The 22,153-nt window shown below is 34.4% G+C and overlaps 1 protein-coding gene and 1 long non-coding RNA gene across 2 annotated transcripts in view; one reads left to right on the forward strand and one right to left on the reverse strand.

Annotated features, from left to right (window-relative positions):
• The window catches only part of LOC117316255, a 32,630-nt gene extending 10,477 nt beyond the window's left edge, over positions 1 to 22,153 (reverse strand). Inside the window, exons 1-7 of the mRNA XM_033870794.1 lie at positions 21,903 to 22,153; positions 15,931 to 16,148; positions 15,308 to 15,464; positions 14,934 to 15,078; positions 13,573 to 13,758; positions 11,956 to 12,120; positions 10,268 to 11,112 (exon numbers count right to left, since the gene is read on the reverse strand). Coding sequence (XP_033726685.1) covers positions 10,268 to 11,112; positions 11,956 to 12,120; positions 13,573 to 13,758; positions 14,934 to 15,078; positions 15,308 to 15,464; positions 15,931 to 15,965 — 1,533 coding nt within the window. The 5' untranslated portion in view covers positions 15,966 to 16,148; positions 21,903 to 22,153. The remainder of the gene's footprint in view (positions 1 to 10,267; positions 11,113 to 11,955; positions 12,121 to 13,572; positions 13,759 to 14,933; positions 15,079 to 15,307; positions 15,465 to 15,930; positions 16,149 to 21,902) is intronic.
• LOC117316760 lies at positions 191 to 1,661 on the forward strand. Its single transcript, XR_004529996.1, has 2 exons — positions 191 to 440; positions 1,518 to 1,661. It is a non-coding gene; the product is annotated as an uncharacterized LOC117316760 (long non-coding RNA).

Here is a 22,153-nt window from a genome sequence, read left to right on the forward strand (position 1 = left end):
ACGTCGATAAACGTTGATTCAACGTTGAAGCAACGTTGTTTTCTCGACGTTGAAGATTTGTTGAAAAATGACATTGAAACAACGTTGATTTTTTTCAATTTTATCGACATTGGTTAAAAGTCGACGTTGTGAAAATGTTGACACAACGACCGCTTTTCAACATAACAATATCTTTTGGATTAAATAGTGTTGTTCCATCAGTGATTGATAATAAAAAGTGCACTACTTGCTACAACTTTCTATAAAATATAATACCGCGGTACATAGTCCATTATTGCGATTATTAAAACGAAATTAACAGTCCGGATAATACATAGCGCCTATCCCGCAGCGGGCAAGCGCATGCGCATTGTAAGTACAATTTGAAATCCAGTGTTTACAATGCCACGGAAGACGGGAAGCAGAGAAGAAAGTTAACAGTTTCTGTCCTTTCTCTGAAGGTAAGTTTGATAATTTATGGTTTGTGATGATCATAAAGGTTTTTTCCACAGTACCGCTAAGTATCGATAGTGATCTTTCACACAGATTTGTACTAAAGTGAAGTTTATGTGTTGTGTGCCCCACGTGTTAACCGTACTACTGATAGCTACTGCATTTTCCGTGTGTAATAATTATAAGTGATTCGTAAATAAGTTCAATTGTCAGCAGTGGAATATTTCATACAATGCTTTTCTTCATCTTTCTTTACATTAAATTAGTGATTACGATTAAATACAGTCGCTAAATCGCTGTGATTTAAGCGAGTATTATTCATACATGGCGGGGCAAGTCGATAATGAAATGTTCGAGTTGTCTCCCTTCGTAATGGTAATGTATTTCGATCTTTTTATTAATAGATAAGAATAATTAAATCATAATGTATGACTGGTGATATAAATGACATTGGGTATATCAAAATAAGACGATATTTTGAATTTAATCATCGAATATTTTGCGCTGTTAACTTTTTTTCTGCAATAAACCATATCTTGTGATAATGATAGTGTTACAATATGAAAGATACTGTACATTTACAGTAGGCCTAATATTTTTCTGACCAGTACAGTATGGTTTTCACGTAAGTAGACAGATTTTCATTTTATTCTGTCACGTGTGTAACAATATCTAAAGTCCCTCGTGTAACGGTTTTAGTTTGTGTGTTGAATGACAGTCCATGATGCTATCTATGCCTATCAAGTTGTCACTAGTGTCACATTTTACTACATTTGTCTCGTGTGATAATTCGTGTACACTAATATAAGTTAAGTTGGGTAACTTATTATATTTTGTACTAAATTGTGGCCCAGATGTGTGAGAAGTGAGGAAAATATCGTTAAATAATTCCTTTCTTCTATTCCTGCATTGGAAATACTTTGTACAATTTATAGAAATCTATAGACTACGTCCCGTTATTTCATGTATAAAGAATGTAGTTTAAATTGAAAATTTTCAGTGCAATATTCTCCTCTCATTTATGATTTTATAAACGCCTAATAGACTGCTTATTATAGTTATTTCAATGATTTTGTCTTTTCCAGAAGGATGCACTGAAAACCATTCACAGACTACATGTACAGATGTCCTAATAATTCAAAGTATGGCCCAGAACCAGTAGACGGAGATGCCGACCGCTAACTTCACAAGTTTAAAAAATAAATCAATAAAGTATGCATTGAAAAATACTCTGTTTTGTCTTATTTTGTGCCAGTGAGAAATATGTTGTGTCAGAGTTGAAATCCTGACGTTGAATTATGGTACGTTGTCACAACTTTCAAAATCAAATATTAAATCAACGTTGGGTCAACGTTGAAATTCAACGTTGGATCAACGTTGAAAACCTGACGTTGAATTATGGTACGTTGTCTCAACTTTCAAAATCTAATATAAATTCAACGTTTAATCAACGTCAGTCCTCAACGTTTAATCAACGTTGAATCAACGTCATTGTGCCTGCTGGGAGTGTCGTTAGTGCTAATGTAACAGTGTCGTTAGTGCTAATGTAACAGTGTTACTAGTGCTAATGTAACAGTGCTGCTAGTGTTTATGCCATAGTGCTGCTAGTGTTAATATAACAGCGTTGCTAGTGCTTATGCAACAGTGCTGAGAGTGCTAATGAAACAGTGTCGTTAGTGTTAATATAACAGTGATGTTAGTGCTAATGAAACAATATCGCTAGTGTGTATGTCATAGTGCCGCTAGTGCTTATGCAACAGTGTTGCTAGTGCTTATGTAACAGTGTCGTTAGTGCTAATTACACAGTGTTACTAGTGGTAATGAAACAGTGCTGCTAGTGTTTATGCCAAAGTGCTGCTAGTGCTTATGCAACAGTGCTGATGGTTCTAATGAAATAGTGCAAATGGTGCTAATATAACAGTGCTGCTAGTGTTAATGTAACAGTGCTGCTAGTGCTAATATAACAGTGCTCCTAGTGCGAATGTAATAGTGCTACTAGTGCTTACGTAACTGCTATTAGTGCTAATGTAATCGTGCTGCTAGTGATTTTGTAACAGGGCTGCTAGCGATAATGTAACAGTGCCACTAGTGTTAATATAACAGTGCTGTTAGTGCTTATGTAATATTGCTGCTGGTGCTAATGTACCAATACTGCTAGTGCTAATGTTAAAGTGCTGCTTCGCTAATGTTATAGTGATGCTAGTGCTTATGTAACAATGCTATGGGTGTAAATGTAACAGTGCTAGTGCTAATGTTAAAGTGCTGCTTCGCTAATGTTATAGTGATGTTAGTGCTTATGTAAAAATGCTACGGGTGTAAATGTAACAGTGCTAGTGCTAATGTAACAGTACAGCTAGTGCGTATGTAACAGTGCTGCTAGTGTTAATGTTATAGTGCTGCTAGTGCTTATGTAACAGTGCTTTTAGTGCTTATGTAACAGTGCTACGAGTGTAAATGTAAGTGCTAGTGCTAATGTAACAGTGCTGCTAGTGCTTCTGTAACAGTGCTGTTTCAGCTAATGTAACAGTGCAAGTGCTAATATTACAGATATAGTGCTTATGTAGCAGTGCTAGTGCTAATGGGACAGTGCTGCTAGTGCTTATGTAATAGTGCTGCTAGTGTTTAGGTGACAGTGCTACTAGTGTAAATGTAACAGTGATTCTAGTGTTAATGTAACAGTGGTGCTAGTGTTAATGTAACAGTGCTACTAGTGCTAATGTAACAGTGCTGCTAGTGCTTATGTAATAATGCTAATTGTCAAAGTGGATGCATGATCAGGTCAACTTGAAAGTAGGTCTGTATTGACGGATAAAGCAGTGCTTTATCTGACAGTAGCTATTGGTTGATGTGTGTGTTGGTTGCAGGATAGTCTATACATAGCTATTATATTACAATACAGAGTATATTTTGGCGAGGGTTAGGAAAGACGAGATGGCGAACATTCGACAATTACGATTAGCTAATATTGTCACTTGCCCTGAAAGTTGTCATACATGTATAGGACTATGAAAGACTGTTCTGCTGTACCATTGAGTTTCGTTCAATATCTGTCTTATATAATGTTCTGTTAATGGATCAAATTCCATTGGGGATTAAATTCCGTTTATTTCGAGGTTTAAAAAATCAACGAAATAAAATCCAGACGTAATATTGTTTATGCATCTTCGGTCCTGTCACAGACAACACAAAGAATGTATAGATTGAAAATGGCCACCATATATGGCATATGGTGACATTTAATATCAATTCTAAACATATTACAAATTAACAATACAAAATTAACATAGCATAACACAATAATTAAAAACCGTCCAAAAATAAACATCTAAAAATGACAATGGTAGTCAATTACAACAAAAGCCTGTGTGGGGGTTGCCAAACTCCGCCGCCTTAACAACAGGCATGTGAAACATCATTCAATATAGTAAACATAAAATAAGAAGATAAAAGAATCAGGGGAGGAAGTGGGTGGGTTAAGTGTGAAGGCCAAAGGAACTCAGGAAATTAGTAGAATATTTCAAATTACAAAACTTTGTTGACAATTTTTTAATGGCGCGCGTCGAAAGCTGCTACCCATAATTCCTAGCTGCTTGACAGGGGCAGATAAGTATGTATGGAAATATAAGTTATAAAGGGGAATAACTCGTGTATTCAAATAAAACCGACAAAAATATACCTAAAAATGATGTACAAATTTTTAATGTAAAACTGTCCTGATTTGTACGTCGATTGTTACATAGATAACTATACTAAATAAATCACGCAAGTAATCAAGTAACTATTGCTCAGTTCAGGCATTCCATATGTACAATATGTATATATAAACAATGAATATACAAGGAACATTGAACATATTAGGAACAAAGAATACATAGAGAACAATGACTCTTTCAAGATCAACGAATGCATAAGGAACAATGAATTCATAAGGAACAATGAATACGAAGGAACAATGAATACATAGGGAACAATCAATACGAAGGAACAATCAATACATCAGAAACAATGAATACAATGGAACAAAATGAATACATAAGGAACAATGAATATATAAGGAACAATGAATATATAAGGAACGATGAATAGAAAAGGAAAAAGAATACAAAGAAACAATAAATACATCAGGAAAATGAATATAAAGGAACAATGAATACATACGGAACAAAGGATTCAAAGGAACAATGAATTCATAAGGAACAATGAATACATAAGGAACAAAGAATTCATAAGGAACAATGAATACATAAGAAATAATGAATACATAAGGAATAATGAATACATAAGAAACAATGAATACATAAGGAACAATGATTCCAAAGCAACAATGAATACATAAGGAACAATGATTCCTAAGCAACAATGAATACATAAGGAACAATGAATACGAGAAAGGAACAATGAATAAAAAGGAACAATGAATACATAAAAAACAATGATTACAAAGGACCAATGTAGACATAAGGAATAATGAATACATCAGGAACAATGAATAAATGAGGAAAAATCGTTACATAAGGGACAATGTATACAAAAAAACAATGAATACATAAGGAACAATGAATACATAATGAACAATTAATACATAAGGGACAATGAATAAAAATGAATAATTAATATATATGAAACAATGAATACATAAGGAATAATGAATACATAAGAAACAATGAATACAAAAAAACAATGAATACAAAGGAACAATGAATACATAAGGAACAATGAATATAAAGGAACAATAAATACATAAAGAAACATGACTTCAAGTAAGAAACAATACAAACATAAAGTACAATGAATACAAATGACCAATGAATACATTAGGAACGATGATACAAAAGGAGAAATACACAAGGAACAATGAATACATCAGGAATAATGAAGAAATAAGATAAAATGCATTCATACGAAACACTGAATAGATTAGAAACAATGAATAAATAAGGAACAATGAACTTATAGGGAATAATTAATGGATACATCAGGAACAAGGAAACTAGAGGGAACTAGGGATACATCAAGAGCAATGACACTACAGGGAACAATGGATACATAAAAAACAATGAAACTGTAGGGAACAATTGTTACATCAAGAACAATGAAATTATACGGGCAAATGAATACATTAGGAACTACATTTTGTATGAATGCATAGTTGATCATCTTCCAAATTAAAGTGACCCGTCCTTATATAACCCTTAGGTGTTGGTGTTGCTCTTGACACCCGTCGTCATATAATCCTGACTGTTGGTATTACCCTTGACTAATGGTGTTGCCTTGATACCTGTCATCATATAACGCTTAGTTGTTGGTGTTGGGTTCACAACCGTCCTCATATAACCCTTGACTGTTCGTGTTGCCTCGACCTCCGTCCTCATATAACCGCATCCGGAACTCCTCGGAGTTTTATTTTTAAATACACCTAGGAATCGGACGTGAACAGTTATTTTAAGTAACGTTTTGTTACGTGACATATCATGTGGTATTGAAAATAGCGACCACGCCACAGAAGGTTGTGTTTCAGCAAGACACGCTGAATTCTTGCTGCTTTTGCAGTGACACCATACAATTAATTCCACTAAATGGTAACAAATCAAGTAAGGAACACCCAGTCAACCATATACTTGATCTTGGCATTGCCATTGGCCCATAATTGGGTAAAGTAGGTAAGATATGCGAAAAATGTTATCGTAGAATAACTAAATTTTACGATTATCGTGACGCAGCTAGAACACGTGATATGTATAGGGCCATATGAAGCAAACGAGGACCAACAACGATTGCTTCGACCAGGAAATTGAGGCCATCATCAAATAAGAAAAAGAACAGCGTGACCAAGTAATTATTGAAGTCACTTGAAAGAAATGAAAGTTCTATATAATTAACACTTAATTGTGTATTGAATCAGGTCAATGTTTGATGGAAAGTGCTGTATGCTAGCAAAATTTACAATAATCGGTTTTTTTTTCTTTTGTTGAGACTGGCAGGCTGATTGAAATTATTTACAAATTGAAAGTGGAGAACAGACTGCATGGAATGTAAAGCTCTTATGTTGACAAACAGAACTTTGCTAGACTGCAATATAGATATTTGCTATTTATATCTAGTTATCTGTTTTAATTTAGCCATGGGAAAACACTGCAAACTACATTATCAGTCAATTTATCATTATGATCATAGATCAGTTTTAACTACTACAGCACTATTGGTTATTAATGTTTAACTTCATCATCTTGTTTTTTAGGAAGAACCAAAGCCAACTCTCCAAAGGGCTAGGAAAACTCTCCAGCTTGTGTGTCCGGATGAGAACACCACTCATCCTACTGTAAAAGCAGTAACTACTACTGGAAAGGAGAATCAAAATACACAAAACAGAGCAGGACATCATAAAACAGCAGCCATCCACACGGTTATTATCAAAGAAACTGGATGTAGCCCTGTCTGTTTTAAATCATAAACGAAGAACTTTCCTCCAGAAAAAAACACCCATTGATTTAATGACCTGTGATTTAGTTCCAGCTGTTGTAAAAGAAATCTATGAGAAAGTTCCATTTCTGTACAAAGTGTAGGTTGAATTATGTAGGGAAACTGAAGAATCAGCTTCAGAAAGTTGTAAAATACAATGGGAACAAAGTATGCCATGGGTAGCATGCCCGAAACAAACAGTCATCCGCCGTACAAAGGGTATACACTACAATAGCTATTTGAAGTCATGCAGACAACCAGGTAAGGAAATGCTTGTACAGATATATAGCATTATAAACACATATATAAAGTTATCAAAAATATATGAGGTGCAATCACTTTTAAATCTGATTTAACTTTTTAAAATATTTCCCCAGAACATAAAAACGGAGAGGGGTTGCCAAGTGAAAATTGAGGTTGTATTTTAAATTTCCACTCCATCTCAATCTAGTTAAAATGAAAAAGCATTTGGAGGAATAGTGTTTCTGATGTAGATGATTAAAATTAATTATATATGCATTTATTTTTAGCTGCTTAAGAGACTGAACAAGGCACATATTACCCTTTCTCCAGACTCAAAGAGTTACTTCATCCATGACAGGCATTTTCAAATATTAAACAATACTTGCCGAAGCGGAAGTTGACGTAAAACAATGGCAATGATGTCATATAATAACAACAATTGAACAATCACTCTCTGTTACAATGTGATTACTTGATTTAATAAAAAATGAAAAAAGGATCGATTTTGGTTCTATTATTTAATCAAAAGATGTGCTTATTGCATTTGCGTATGTGGGTGTGGGGTGTGGGTGGGGGTGGGGTGTTAAAGCATTACTATGGGGAAGAAACTAAGGAATTTTAACCCCCGGATGAGTCCTTAATTTTAAGTCAAAATTTCTGTCTAGCCCTGGAAGCCTTCGACAGGTGTTAGATTCTCTTTGTATAACATATTTAATTATATTTTAATTCGGGTATCAACACCAAGGCGAAATATTACCACTTCTTCGCATCAGATTTTACACCTGACAGAATGTATGCCTCCAGGTATGAAAATGTTAAGCCCCTGGATAACCCTAAATATGAAGTTGTGTGTAAGTATTGCAGAGGAGGAAAGTTATATTAATAATCTTAAATTTTTTTTTCCCCCAGGGAAACGGTGGATTTCTCAAGGAGATTCTCCTGGCTATCTGCTTTTATTCAGAAACACATTGACAATGATTTGGCAGAAGAAATGTCGATCAAGTCTACACCTAAATTGATGCCCATCATATTGAAAAATGAGGCTTCCGAGGGTAGATACAGCCAACCCTAGGATGACCCGAAGGTGTATAACCCATGAGTGATGCTGTTGCTCTTGATACATGTAAAGCGCCGTAAAAATAACACAATAATAGAAATTCAACCACGTATAATGTGAAAATGAACACACAAATACATATTCATACACGCAATGTGTTTATTTGATCAAGCATCAAAATCAATAATCATGATAATGTATATGTAACGGCAATCACAATGCCATTGACGCATAACGAAGCGATAATCAGGTTTTTGAGAATGATATTTGCATTTGGAAAAAGTACTTGGAACGGATTTTGCGGCAATGGAATGAAATACTGTCATGTTAACATTGGCAGTGAGTTATTGTTGTTTTAGAGCCATCATAAATACATTGTAGAATATAAAATGTGTCATTTATAATCGACGACGTCAAAAACGGACATTATACTTTAAATGTTTAGTTTCGCGATTTTGATAGGTAAATTTTATGCGCGGGGGTTATTTCCGAGTTTCATCACATGTTTGCGCATGTTCCATTAATACTACGTTGATCACAAAAAGTATGGGGGATTTTGTCGCGGCCAAATGATATTTGCGTATTTTGCATCAATTTCCCCTCGCGTAAATTTTCCCATTTACAGTATTTGGTATCTTGCTCTTAATCGCATACATCCAAAACATAGGTAAGTAAAACAATGAACGATATGTATATATCAAAATATGGCACATTTATGCAAAAATCTAAATATTTTCACATTTTTTATGTAAAATGGAATAGTTACATTCAAAGAGTTTTATATTTGGATATTTTCAAGGAAGAATAAACTCACACATTCAACAACACCTTGCTCTTAATCGGACATTCACTAGAATAGGCATGTAAACAACATGCAATATTAAAAATAGGACACATTTATGTAATATGAAAAAAACAATCTCTTTATGTAAAACAAAATGGTTACATTAAAGGAGTTTTATATTTGGTATGCTAAAAACAAAATCAGTTGAGACAATTCTAGTCCGTAAAATACTTTCGCAAGCATCATCCTCCCATACATCTATTCATTTAATAATTTACAATGAACATGCTTATAAAAAGCAACTAAAAAAGAAGGATCTTTGATTTGGTCAATATGGCATTAACCTAAAAAAAATACCTAATTGATAATTGATTTTAAATATTTGTGATTTTATCAGGTTGTTATAAAACCGTATTGACCTCACAAAAATGTCCATAATTGATGAATATTTATGCATATATATCTTTTATATTTGAAGACACTGTGACAAATACCTATATGTAAATAATCTAAAAATAAAATAAAATAAGGTCTAGGTTATGCATTTTCGGTAAGGATCTCATGATTTATTGGCAAGATTGCTCGGATATTGAAAATCATTTTATCTAAGGATTTGGAGCTGAAGTGCAGTGTGAATACTAAAAATAAATACGCTTAACGGCTAATGTTCAGGTCTCTACTTATTTCCAGATAAATGTACATGTACTTAAGCATACAATGAATGGTTTCCTTTTCCCGATATTGGCTTATTTGTCACAATGGAATAAATGTACATGTACTTAAGCATACAATGAATGCTTTCCTTTTCCCGATATTGGCTTATTTGTCACAATGGCATAATTTCAGCATTTAAGTGGTTTCAAATATAACGTTTTAAGAAATGGACATTCTATATACCTTTCTCCACATTGGTAGACTGTTAAAATGGTAAACTACAGAAATAGTGTATTCGTTGGTAATAATACATGACTTAAATGTATTAAATCAACTAAAGTACATCATCTTAACCAGCATTTCCCCACTTACACAAAAACATATGTACTTAGATGTATAGCATTTTGTCCAGTGGTAGTCTTTGACTCTTTCAGGAACTTCATAGATTAGATTGTTTGCTTATTTTATTGTCAGCTACCAGAATTTACTTACATGGTAAATAAACATAAAGTACAGCATATGATACAGCATAAAGTTAATGTCTATTTAAAATTGTTTTATTTTATCACCGGGTACAGGCAAGCTCAGAAATTATATCAGCTTTTTGTCGCCCCAGGTGTCTTCCAAATCAAATGTTATTTCGGGATATAACCGTCCATTATAAATTTCCAGATTTTTATCAGTTCGACTGCTTTGAAGCCATATTCTGCCTTCAAATCGCTCTTGGTCAGTTCAAACAGAATAACACCATCAACCATATCTTCGGCGAACCGACCAACGTATTTATCAAGTCCCAATTTTCGCAAACACCCCCCAATGTCCTCTACCGATAATCCGATCAAATGTTGTTTTCCTCCAATTGTTTGGTCATTTGCAGCTTCCTCGTTTGGCACATCTTCGGTCCTTGCTATTCCAGTGCCGTTTTTGCTATCGTTCTCCTCTTTATTTGGTACGACTGAGCTTAACGTTTCATACGTGTCATCTGCCTCGTTCATATCAAAGTAATTACCCTCACTAAACAAACTACTAGTATCACTTCTCACTAGAGGGCCTTTTGGGGTTGGAAGAGGACCACGTGCCGATACTAAACCGTCTCCTGCCGATTGTGGTTTCCTTTCCGGTGTGGAAGTTGACGAATTGAGAGATGAGGAAGCCGGATTTTTAGTAGATTTCTTAGATATCACTGCAGAATGTTGTTTACCTCCAGTAACCTTTGGGGGTATACAGGTTGATGGCATGGGGCTCACAATAGCCGCATTTTCGTAGACCTGTCTTGCAGCGAATGGATTCCCAGACGTCGTGGTGGTAGTCGGATTTGTCGGCGTTCGCTGTGGTAGGTCGGGTCCGATAGAAGGTTCAATGGGCAACTCATAGAGATCATCATCTGAATCTTCAGAGTCCCCATCAACCGGAAGCAGGGGCGGATCAAGCTTTGGAAGAATGTTTCCGGTTCCTGTACCCTCAGGAGTTATTTTGGTTATACCTGTAGATGATAATATTTGATTATTACAGGCGAAGTTTTAAAAGATTCTCATTATTCAGCTTGTCTAGAATTAACATCAATGTACTATTGAAAACATCTTCAATGAAGAAACCTACATTAATATTTCATATTAGGAATAATTAACGTATCATAGCTACATGTATGTGATAGAAATATTAAACTGTGGATATAGTATCAGCTTTGATAAGTATGCTTATTTCATGAAATTTGTATATGATTATAAAGAACAAACAATTATATCACAGACCATCCTGTATAATACAACTGAAGTCTATGTATTTCTAACATCGACAAGTTCATAAGGTGTAAGAAATATCTAAGGTATAGCTCATATTATCAACTTCTAAATATTTCAAGATTTGTTGAATTATAGACAATCAGTTACTCTAGATTATAGTGGAAATGTTTCATAGATAAATTCTCTTTTTGAAAATAATGCTTGTCCGTTTCTTATCAACAATGAATTCAAAAGAAGTGATGGTAATTTTAGTTTCGATAAATCACTCTATGTGCCTTCCCTGAGTGTCCAGTTCGAAATATCAATGTTACAATTTTCGATTAGCCCGAATAGGCCAAGTCGACGAGATTAATTTGTGCATTTAGCCTCACGTCTGTAGTGATTTTTCAGGAAATCCTGATTGCTTCATTAATTAAGTTAATACTCTTTTTACATTAATTATCAAATAGAGTATATACGTATATATATATATATATATAATGTTGACTAGATTTTTTTTTCAAGGCGAAAATTGAACTTTAACAATGAATACCGTTCAAAATTAATAGCAAATTAATGAATTAAACATTTTTGTTTTTACATACTTGTATTTCCCACAGTACGATCATATTTGACATCAGCTAAAGATGCCTGCAAATCGCTGAGAAATCTTCGGAAAAACTCTGCTGACTTTCCATTGATGCCCGAGACAGGTGCCACGGATATCAAAGCACTGATAGCTGCTACTGTGACAGTTTTACATACTTGTCCTAGTAAACAAAATGCCACATATTTAACATAAAACATAAATAAATGGTGCTTTGAAATGATGATTGACTCGATTCTTCAACTGATACATAAGATATCAACACCATCAAGTAGAATAATAATGAAATCTCGCTTGTTACAAGCATTTCCATTGGCTTAGAATTTATGCTATGAGCCGATAACGTAAAAATGACGCCACAAATTGTAAGATCGCTTTTGATTGGCTGATCCAGTGACGTAATAATTTCTGAGAGAAGAAAAACTCGTCAATAAAAGTGGTTTTCCACAGTGATTGTGTATAGTGAATTACCTTATAAGAATATGTTGGATATATTTTATGGTATTGAGCTATAACACACACACAAAAGCGTACTGTACTCTCATCATAAACCACATATACTTGTTGATTAAGAGTACATCCTGTCCTATCCGCATAACACAAAAGATACATTGTTATATCCAAGGTAATCCTTAGATAATTGAAATTAAAAAAAGGACAACAAACAAACAATGAAAATAAAGAAATGATAAATATATAAATACAAATAACAGGAACAACCCCCCCCCCCCCCCCCCCCCCCCCAAAAAAAAAACAAAAACAAAAAAACAAAACAAAAAACAGAACAAAAAAAAAAAAAACAACACCAAAAAATAAATAAAATAAAACACGAAACAAAACCCAAACTGAAATTCACCTTCACCATACAGCTGTTTCGAGATTGTTACTTACTTTAGCATGGCATTGATGTATGTCTTATGATACTATGTATAACTGTGTCAGTGGGTATTGTACATAGGAATGTATTAAATAAGATATATTTTCAAACTGCATAAACTTTCGAATCAATAATACCTCTTAGCTGGATAGGACACTTGATGCATTTTTTATAATCTAATTATCATAAGAAATAATGAAATGTATTTGATTTATTCAAAATGAAATGCATTTGTAAATTTGAGGTTTAGATAAAATTAAAATATTACATATAAAAGTCTACTTATTAAACAAAATATTTGGGTACTTAAATTATAATCACGTAATCAAAAGTATAATATACTGAAAGTATTACCAGGGCTAGATAAATAAACCTCACATTGATTGGGTTGTAGATACAGCTGTCCCGGAAGGAGAACTTCCTGTCGGAAATACTGTAAATCGCTTATACTTCCGAGTGCTATTTATTTTCACGTTAATATGCAAGGAGAGTCAGCGAATTCGAATCCGTTACGATTATTTGTACAAAAATAAAACCTGGATGCCAGTCAAACTATTGGTTACCTATGTAAAAGTGTTTCAGAGTGTGTGAATCTGAAAGCTCACAATAGGCGAATCTAGAAGTCATTTCTAGATCAACGTTTGCGAATTCACGTATTCGCAAATATGTCGGGAAAAGTAAGTTCTCGCAATAAAGTATTCGCGAAATCTAAGTGATTTACAGAATATCATAACGTACCATTCATTATACAGTTGCCTAGAATGAAGTTCTCTGTATACTCCCGTGTCAACAATATTGTGGCGTACGAAGACACATCTTCGCGACTGTTCCCCACGTATATCTCTCTTTCATCTGGCGCAAACTTCACTTGAATCGGGAACGGATTACTCTCTACAATGTCCTTTAAAGTTTTAGGTGCTTCAGCTTTAAAAAAAGTAACATGTCGATAATCCATACCGTAAAAAACAACTAACAAACAAACAAATATTGCAGCAGGAATGCTTATAAATGCAAAACTAATTGTGTCATTATTCAGTACTGTTTATTTGTTATATATTATCTCTGCATAGACAGAATAATTAAAAGTAATGGTCAGGGGTCATGGTCAGGGGTCATCGATGGAACCACAGAGGCTCGGTTTCGGGATTTGTAGTAACTAGTAACATATGACATCAGTTAACGACCACAACACTATGAACTAAGTATTAATTTCAATTCTGAAATCTTCTAAAAATCGGGGTTAACGAGAAAAAAACAACATAAAAAAAACACATAGTTGATTACCCCAATTTGTATAAGAATTTCAGAATGTATATGAATACTAGTACTTACTCTCTAGTGTTGTGGTTGTTAATTGATGTCATATGTGACTCAAAATCCTGAAACCGAGTCCCTGTGGATGGAGGCACATGCGCCGTTTTTACCAAATGAACTGAGGTGAAAGGGGAAGTTTTGCAGAGGATTAGACAGTATTAACAGTGTATAGACTATAGTAGCATTGCTGAAGTAGCAGCGAAAAAAAGGGAGACAAAATAAACCTGGAGGATGTGAATTGTGACTTACAGCTGTTTGAAAGATGTAGGACATACAGTGGCACAATTAAAGCGTAAACAAACGGAGGATGGAGTGAAAATGCTAATGCAAAGAAACAGATGAATAACAAAGGAGTATTAGAAGAACGAGAGCACAAGAAGTATGTGACATTAGAAGGAAAACAAAGAGAACGTGCAGACAGAGTATTAGTTGTTATTAATAAAAATCTGAAATGTTTTATCCTAAATTCGTCATTTTTTTTCTAAATTGTGAGTATTATTTGTTATTAATAAAAATCTGAGATGTTTTATCCTAAATTCGTCATTTTTTTCTAAATTGTGATATACATTAAAACAAAGATTAATGATATTATATGTGGTACAGTGTCATACTTAAAGCTTCATACACTTATTATTTCACTTTTGGTATTCGTGTAACATTTCTCTCTCCGTGAAAAAATATGAAATCAAAACTTTATAGCCAACCTTTTACTCTAGAGTTCTGATAACATTTGAATTATATGAAATATAGTAGGTTGTTAAAATCAATGATTTAAGCTCGCTTGCCTTTTCCTCTATGTCCCTTCAGCACACAGAACTGGTGTTTAGTGTCGATCGGGAGGGAAAGGTAGATATCAATAAAGCGGTCGTACACTTTCGCTGCTTTGGCTACTATACGTCTCTGATTGGAATACGTTTGGACTCGATATATCTATAAAATAAAGGATTTTAATTGAATCAATCAAGATGATTTAATTAACAGGGAAATGTGAATATTCATTTAGAGGAAAAAGTATTCGGAAATAGAAGAAGTGAATATTAATACATGTATGAAAATAGGGAGTACCCGGATAGCAGATCTTGTCTGTTACTTTAGTGATTACGTCAATCATTTCTGAGAAAGAAATCAAACACTTAATTGCCTGTATGTCTCTCCCTACCTGGTCACTGCAGAAGTCATCATAGACAGTCTCTCCATAGTTTCCGCCGACAATGTATGCCAACAGGGGAAATCTGTCTTTATATAATTCGAAAAATTCTGGCCAATCCTTCTCCTGCTCCTCGTTATACATATACTCCAGTGTATGGGAGGTACGGCTGTGAATAAGTATATATATATATGTATCAATATTATACCGCGACAAATCGTCAAATGTACATACAAGTAATACCTGTACTGTAGTTGCAAATGTATTTCCTTTGGACACTTTCTATATAAACAAAAATATGCCCAAATGACGAAGACAATTTGATAACTCTGATCGCACTTAATCGCTTAGCCAGAAATACCCACAGCTTATACCATTGCGCCACATCCATGTTCTTAAAAAGAACGTTTCACGAAAGATGTAAATTAAAAACGTTTTTCCAGCCATTGGTCAATGGTTTATTGAACAATTTTCTTGGAGAATGCATGCCCTTTCCAAAATAACGTTAGCAAAACTTCGAACATTTTAAGCATCGCTAAAACGTAATCCTTACAGTATATCGAATTCCATTCACACATAATCAGGTTCTTTGAATTGATATCTTTATAAAAAAAATATTAGGCTATAATATTTACGTAAAGTCGACGAAATCCATTTCAGTTTTCCACATTTATCCGATTAATGTTGTGTTGTTGAAGTCGCCTTTGAGCTGCTGAGTGGTACGTCTAGTATGCACGCTCACATAAACCTGTCACATACAGGTTTGTTCAAAAGAGAACTTTCCCAAAGGATACTTCTGTAGACAGGACGGCCAGGAGAGGCAAGGCTTTTATCAGTGTCATCAAACTGTATGCTGAAGAATAAAGAATGGTGCCTATTCGATTAAGGAACTAAATCAGATTTAATGTAAATCATATTAAATTTCAACTGGGGTGAATACATGTTTGAAGTTATCGTAATAAGGATCATTTAGAAGTGTTACAATTCAAAAGAGAAGTCGACATGTGCCCGAGATAAATGTTTAAATATAGGAAAGGGAGTACATATGAAAAAAAAAAGGGGGGGGGGGGGGGGGGGGGGGGGGGGGTGTTGCAATTTGCAATTGTTTGGTATTGGATACTCTGAACCGTTGCCACTATTCATAAGAATTTAACACGGCATAAAGGGTAACGGCAATCTTCGGGGACTAAAGTCCGCCAGCAGAACTTACCAAAATATGAATGTTAATGTTTAATAATATTGTGTGTAATAGAGGATCTAATGGATTTGGTAAAATCATTATATAAAAATTTCTCTATGACGTTATTGAGTACCTAGTTAATCCAGTACATTTAAAACATATCTATATGACGTCACAAAGTGCCTTGTTTTAATGGTAACATTACAGTGTGACATCATTAAACCATTAACTTACCCCAATTGCAGAGCAATGCCTAAAATGTAACTATACTGAACACAGGATTCCGAGTCCTATATGTAATAATATATCGAAACAATATTGATTACTCGCTCTCTGATACTATAAGCAAAAATGATGGCACACCCTCTACTGCTATAAACAATAATGATGAAAACCCCTCTATTTCTTATCAACCATGTTGATGACACGCCCTCTGTTACTATAAACAATAAAGATTGCACGCCCTCCACTTCTATAAACAGTAATGATGGCACGCCCTCTGTTACTATAAACAATAAGGATTACACGCCCTCTGTTACTATAAACAATAAAGATTACACGCCCTCTGTTACTATAAACAATAATGATGACACGCTCTCTAATGCTATCAACAAAAATGATGACACACCCTCTTCTACTATAGACAATAATGATGACAAATCCTCCAGTATAAACAATAATGATGTGATGACACGCCCTCTACTATTCTAAACAAAAATGATGACACACCCTCTTCTACTATAGACAATAATGATGACAAATCCTCCAGTATAAACAATAATGATGTGATGACACGCCCTCTACTATTCTAAACAATAATGATGAAACACCCTCTAAAAACAATAATGATGACACGTCATTTTACTACTATAAACAGTAATGATGACACGCTCTCTACTATTATAAACAATAATGATAACACGCCCTCTACTATTATAAACGATAATGATGACACGCCCTCTACTACTATAAACGATAACGATGTCACGCCCTCTACTATTATAATCAATAATGATGTCACGCCCTCTACTATTATAAACAATAATGATGACACGCTCTCTACTATTATAAACAATAATGATGACACGCCCTCTATAATCAATCATGATGACACGCCCTCTACTATTATAAACAATAATGATGACACGCCTTCTATAATCAATAATGATGACACGCCCTCTACTATTATAAACAATAACGATGTCACGCCCTCTACTAACCTAAACAATAACGATGTCACGCCCTCTACTAACCTAAACAATAATGATGTCACGCCCTCTACTATTATAAACAATAATGATGACACGCCCTCTACAATTATAAACAATAATGATGACATACCCTCTATTACTTATAAACAATAATGATGACATACTCTCTATTACTTATAAACAATAATGATGACATACTCTCTATTACTTATAAACAATAATGATGACATACCCTCTACTATTATAAACAATAATGATGACATACTCTCTACTATTATAAACAATAATGATGACACGCCCTCTACAATTATAAACAATAATGATGACATACTCTCTACTATTATAAACAATAATGATGACACGCCCTCTATTATTATAAACAATAATGATGACACGCCCTCTATAAACAATAATGATGACACGCCCTCTATAATCAATAATGATGACACGCCCTCTACTATTATAAACAATAATGATGACACGCCCTCTATAAACAATAATGATGACACGCCCTCTATAATCAATAATGATGACACGCCCTCTACTATTATAAACAATAATGATGACACGCCCTCTACTATTATAAACAATAATGATGACACGCCCTCTACAATTATAATCAATAATGATGTCACGCCCTCTATTATTATAAACAATAATGATGACACGCCCTCTATAATCAATAATGATGACACGCCCTCTACTATTATAAACAATAATGATGACACGCCCTCTATAAACAATAATGATGACACGCCCTCTATAAACAATAATGATGACACGCCCTCTACTATTATAAACAATAATGATGTCACGCCCTCTATTATTATAAACAATAATGATGACACGCCCTCTATAAACAATAATGATGACACGCCCTCTACTATTATAAACAATAATGATGTCACGCCCTCTACTATTATAAACAATAATGATGACACGCCCTCTACTACTATAAACGATAACGATGTCACGCCCTCTACTATTATAATCAATAATGATGACACGCCCTCTACTATTATAAACAATAATGATGACACGCCCTCTACTATTATAAACAATAATGATGACACGCCCTCTACTATTATAAACAATAATGATGTCACGCCCTCTACTATTATAAACAATAATGATGACACGCCCTCTACTACTATAAACGATAACGATGTCACGCCCTCTACTATTATAATCAATAATGATGACACGCCCTCTACTATTATAAACAATAATGATGACACGCCCTCTATAATCAATAATGATGACACGCCCTCTACTATTATAAACAATAATGATGACACGCCCTCTACTATTATAAACAATAATGATGACACGCCCTCTATAATCAATAATGATGACACGCCCTCTACTATTATAAACAATAATGATGACACGCCCTCTATAAACAATAATGATGACACGCCCTCTATAAACAATAATGATGACACGCCCTCTACTATTATAATCAATAATGATGTCACGCCCTCTTCTATTATAAACAATAATGATGACACGCCCTCTATAAACAATAATAATGACACGCCCTCTACTATTATAAACAATGATGATGACACGCCCTCTATAAACAATAATGATGAGACGCCCTCTACTACCCTAAACAATAATGATGTCACGCCCTCTACTATTATAAACAATAATGATGACACGCCCTCTACAATTATAATCAATAATGATGACACGCCCTCTATAAACAATAATGATGAGACGCCCTCTACTATTATAAACAATAATGATGTCACGCCCTCTACTATTATAAACAATAATGATGACACGCCCTCTATAATCAATAATGATGACACGCCCTCTACTTTTATAAACAATAATGATGACACACCCTCTATAATCAATAATGATGACACGCCCTCTACTATTATAAACAATAATGATGACACGCCCTCTACTATTATAATCAATAATGATGTCACGCCCTCTCCTATTATAAACAGTAATGATGACACGTCCTCTATAAACAATAATGATGACACGCTCTCTATTATTATAATCAATAATGATGACACGCCCTCTATAAACAATAATGATGACACGCTCTCTATTATTATAAACAATAATGATGTCACGCCCTCTACTATTATAAACAGTAATGATGACACGTCCTCTATAAACAATAATGATGACACGCTCTCTATTATTATAAACAATAATGATGACACGTCATTTACTGGTGTAAAGAATAATGATGACACACCCTCTACTTCTAAATGCAATGATGATGACACTCCCTCTATAAACAATGATGATGACACGCCCTCTGTTACTATAAACAATAATGATGACACGCCCTCTACTACTATATACAATAATGATGACACGCCCTCTACTACTATAAACGATAACGATGAAACGTCATTTACTGCTATAAACAATAATAATGCCACGCTCTCCAATCATATAAACAATAATGATGACATACCCTCTATTACTTATAAACAATAATGATGACACGCCCTTTAAGAAAGAAAGAAAGAAAGAAAGAAAGAAAGAAGAAAGAAAGAAAGAAAGAAAGAAAGAAAGAAAGAAAGAAAGAAAGAAAGACGTATAGATGGCACAGAAGATAATACACGGTTCTATAGGGGTGGACTGTACGGGTACATCATATAAATTAATATATGTGGGCGAGGCTAATAAAAAAGCATGTGAAACCAATTTGGGAAATGAATCAGCACGTATGGTTTTCTTGGAATTCTCGTCAAAATCGGAATATTTACAATGCATGCTTACTTTAAAAGATGTATTCATGGATATGTTGTGAAAGGTAATTCAGGTTTGAAAATAAACACGTACTCACTAGCAATTGAGTATGAATCAGGCAGGACGATAGTAAACTTAATTGATGAGCATAATAACTACTTGATAGCATTCAAGGTTAGTCTAATTATCTTAAGTAAATAGAATTTACAACAGAGGATTTTCAATATAATAGAGACTCCGCCCATGTTCCTGTTAAATCCCAGGCGATGCTTCCTCTTATTCATACAAAATCAATAACTGATTGTTGTCCTTTTGAACGAATTAGATTTCTCTACAGTAGAATAGCAAAACACGTTACAGGTAGCGTAAAATATAGTTAAGGCTAATTAATATATTGCCTTCGCCGCGACAATACTTTCAGAACTAAATGTGATCGTTTATTTGAAATGTTTGATTTGGATTCTTAGAAAGAAAGAAAGAAAGAAAGAAAGACGATGCTCTTCTTTATTGTAGTAACAAACAAAAAAGCAGTTCTTGCTTTCTTCATTAATTGATAGTTTGATACAAATTAAAAATATAAGTATTTGGTATACACATGCTAGATGTACATGTTAATACTACAGTATGATCTATATGTGATTATATATCACATGTCCCAATGAAAATTGTGTTTTATCATGATCACAGATACCGACCTCCTGTATTGACAGACGAGACTACACAAGTAGTATTTGTATTTACATCACATGATCGACTTATTCTAGAGTATGCACGTGCACTCATACCAGGGTAGGTAAGACTTTAAACATCCATATATATTCTCTATTCTGGGTTGTTTTTGTTTTTGTTTTTGTTTTTTTTTTGGGGGGGGGGGGGGGGGGGGGGGGAGAAATCTTTCCCAAGGTGAATTTTAATTTTAATCCTTAGACTGATCATGAGTTTCCTATTTCCTACGGGCCCCATACACTATGTATCAGTGCAAGAAGAAATTCGGGCTAGTACATGTACATACATGTACCACAGGGACATGATAATTTGTAATTTGTTACAGTCTCTTCTCTATTAATGAATACCGGGAGTTTTAACAAATTTTAACATTCTCCCCCTCCCCTAAAAAAAATATAGTATGGTTTACAATATAGAGAAGGTCCAAATACACGTGTACCGTGTCTCTGTGGTAGATACTGTCAAGCTGAACCACAAGGACTCGTCACAAAATCTCAGTCAGCGTTACATTTAATGCATATACAATGTATATGTAAACATGTATTTGGACCATGGGTTTGAAAGTAGAGCTTAGTCCCTTGGTGCTGTATTGAGAAATTTAACGGGAATAAATAAATAAATAAATAATGTAACGACTTTAAACGTAATACATCAATAAACAAGCAAAAAAGGTGAGTCCATGTACCCCTAACAGGTGTCTAACGTTTGGCGAAATTCGGACTAACATATATGTGCATTGTCAAATACATAATTATGTACTTACGAACAGATGTAAAGCTACGGAAAGAAGAGATGTCTCCGACTGGTAGTCCGGGGTAGGACTGAAACCGACTGTAGTCCGGGGTAGGACTGAAACCGACTGGTAGTCCGGGGTAGGACTGAAACCGACTGTAGTCCGGGGTAGGACTGAAACCGACTGTAGTCCGGGGTAGGACTGAAACCGACTGTAGTCCGGGGTAGGACTGAAACCGACTGGTAGTCCGGGGTAGGTCTGAGACTGCAGTTATAGATATT

The sequence above is a fragment of the Pecten maximus genome, chromosome 18, assembly GCF_902652985.1.
Source record: "Pecten maximus chromosome 18, xPecMax1.1, whole genome shotgun sequence".
Lineage (NCBI taxonomy): Eukaryota > Metazoa > Mollusca > Bivalvia > Pectinida > Pectinidae > Pecten > Pecten maximus.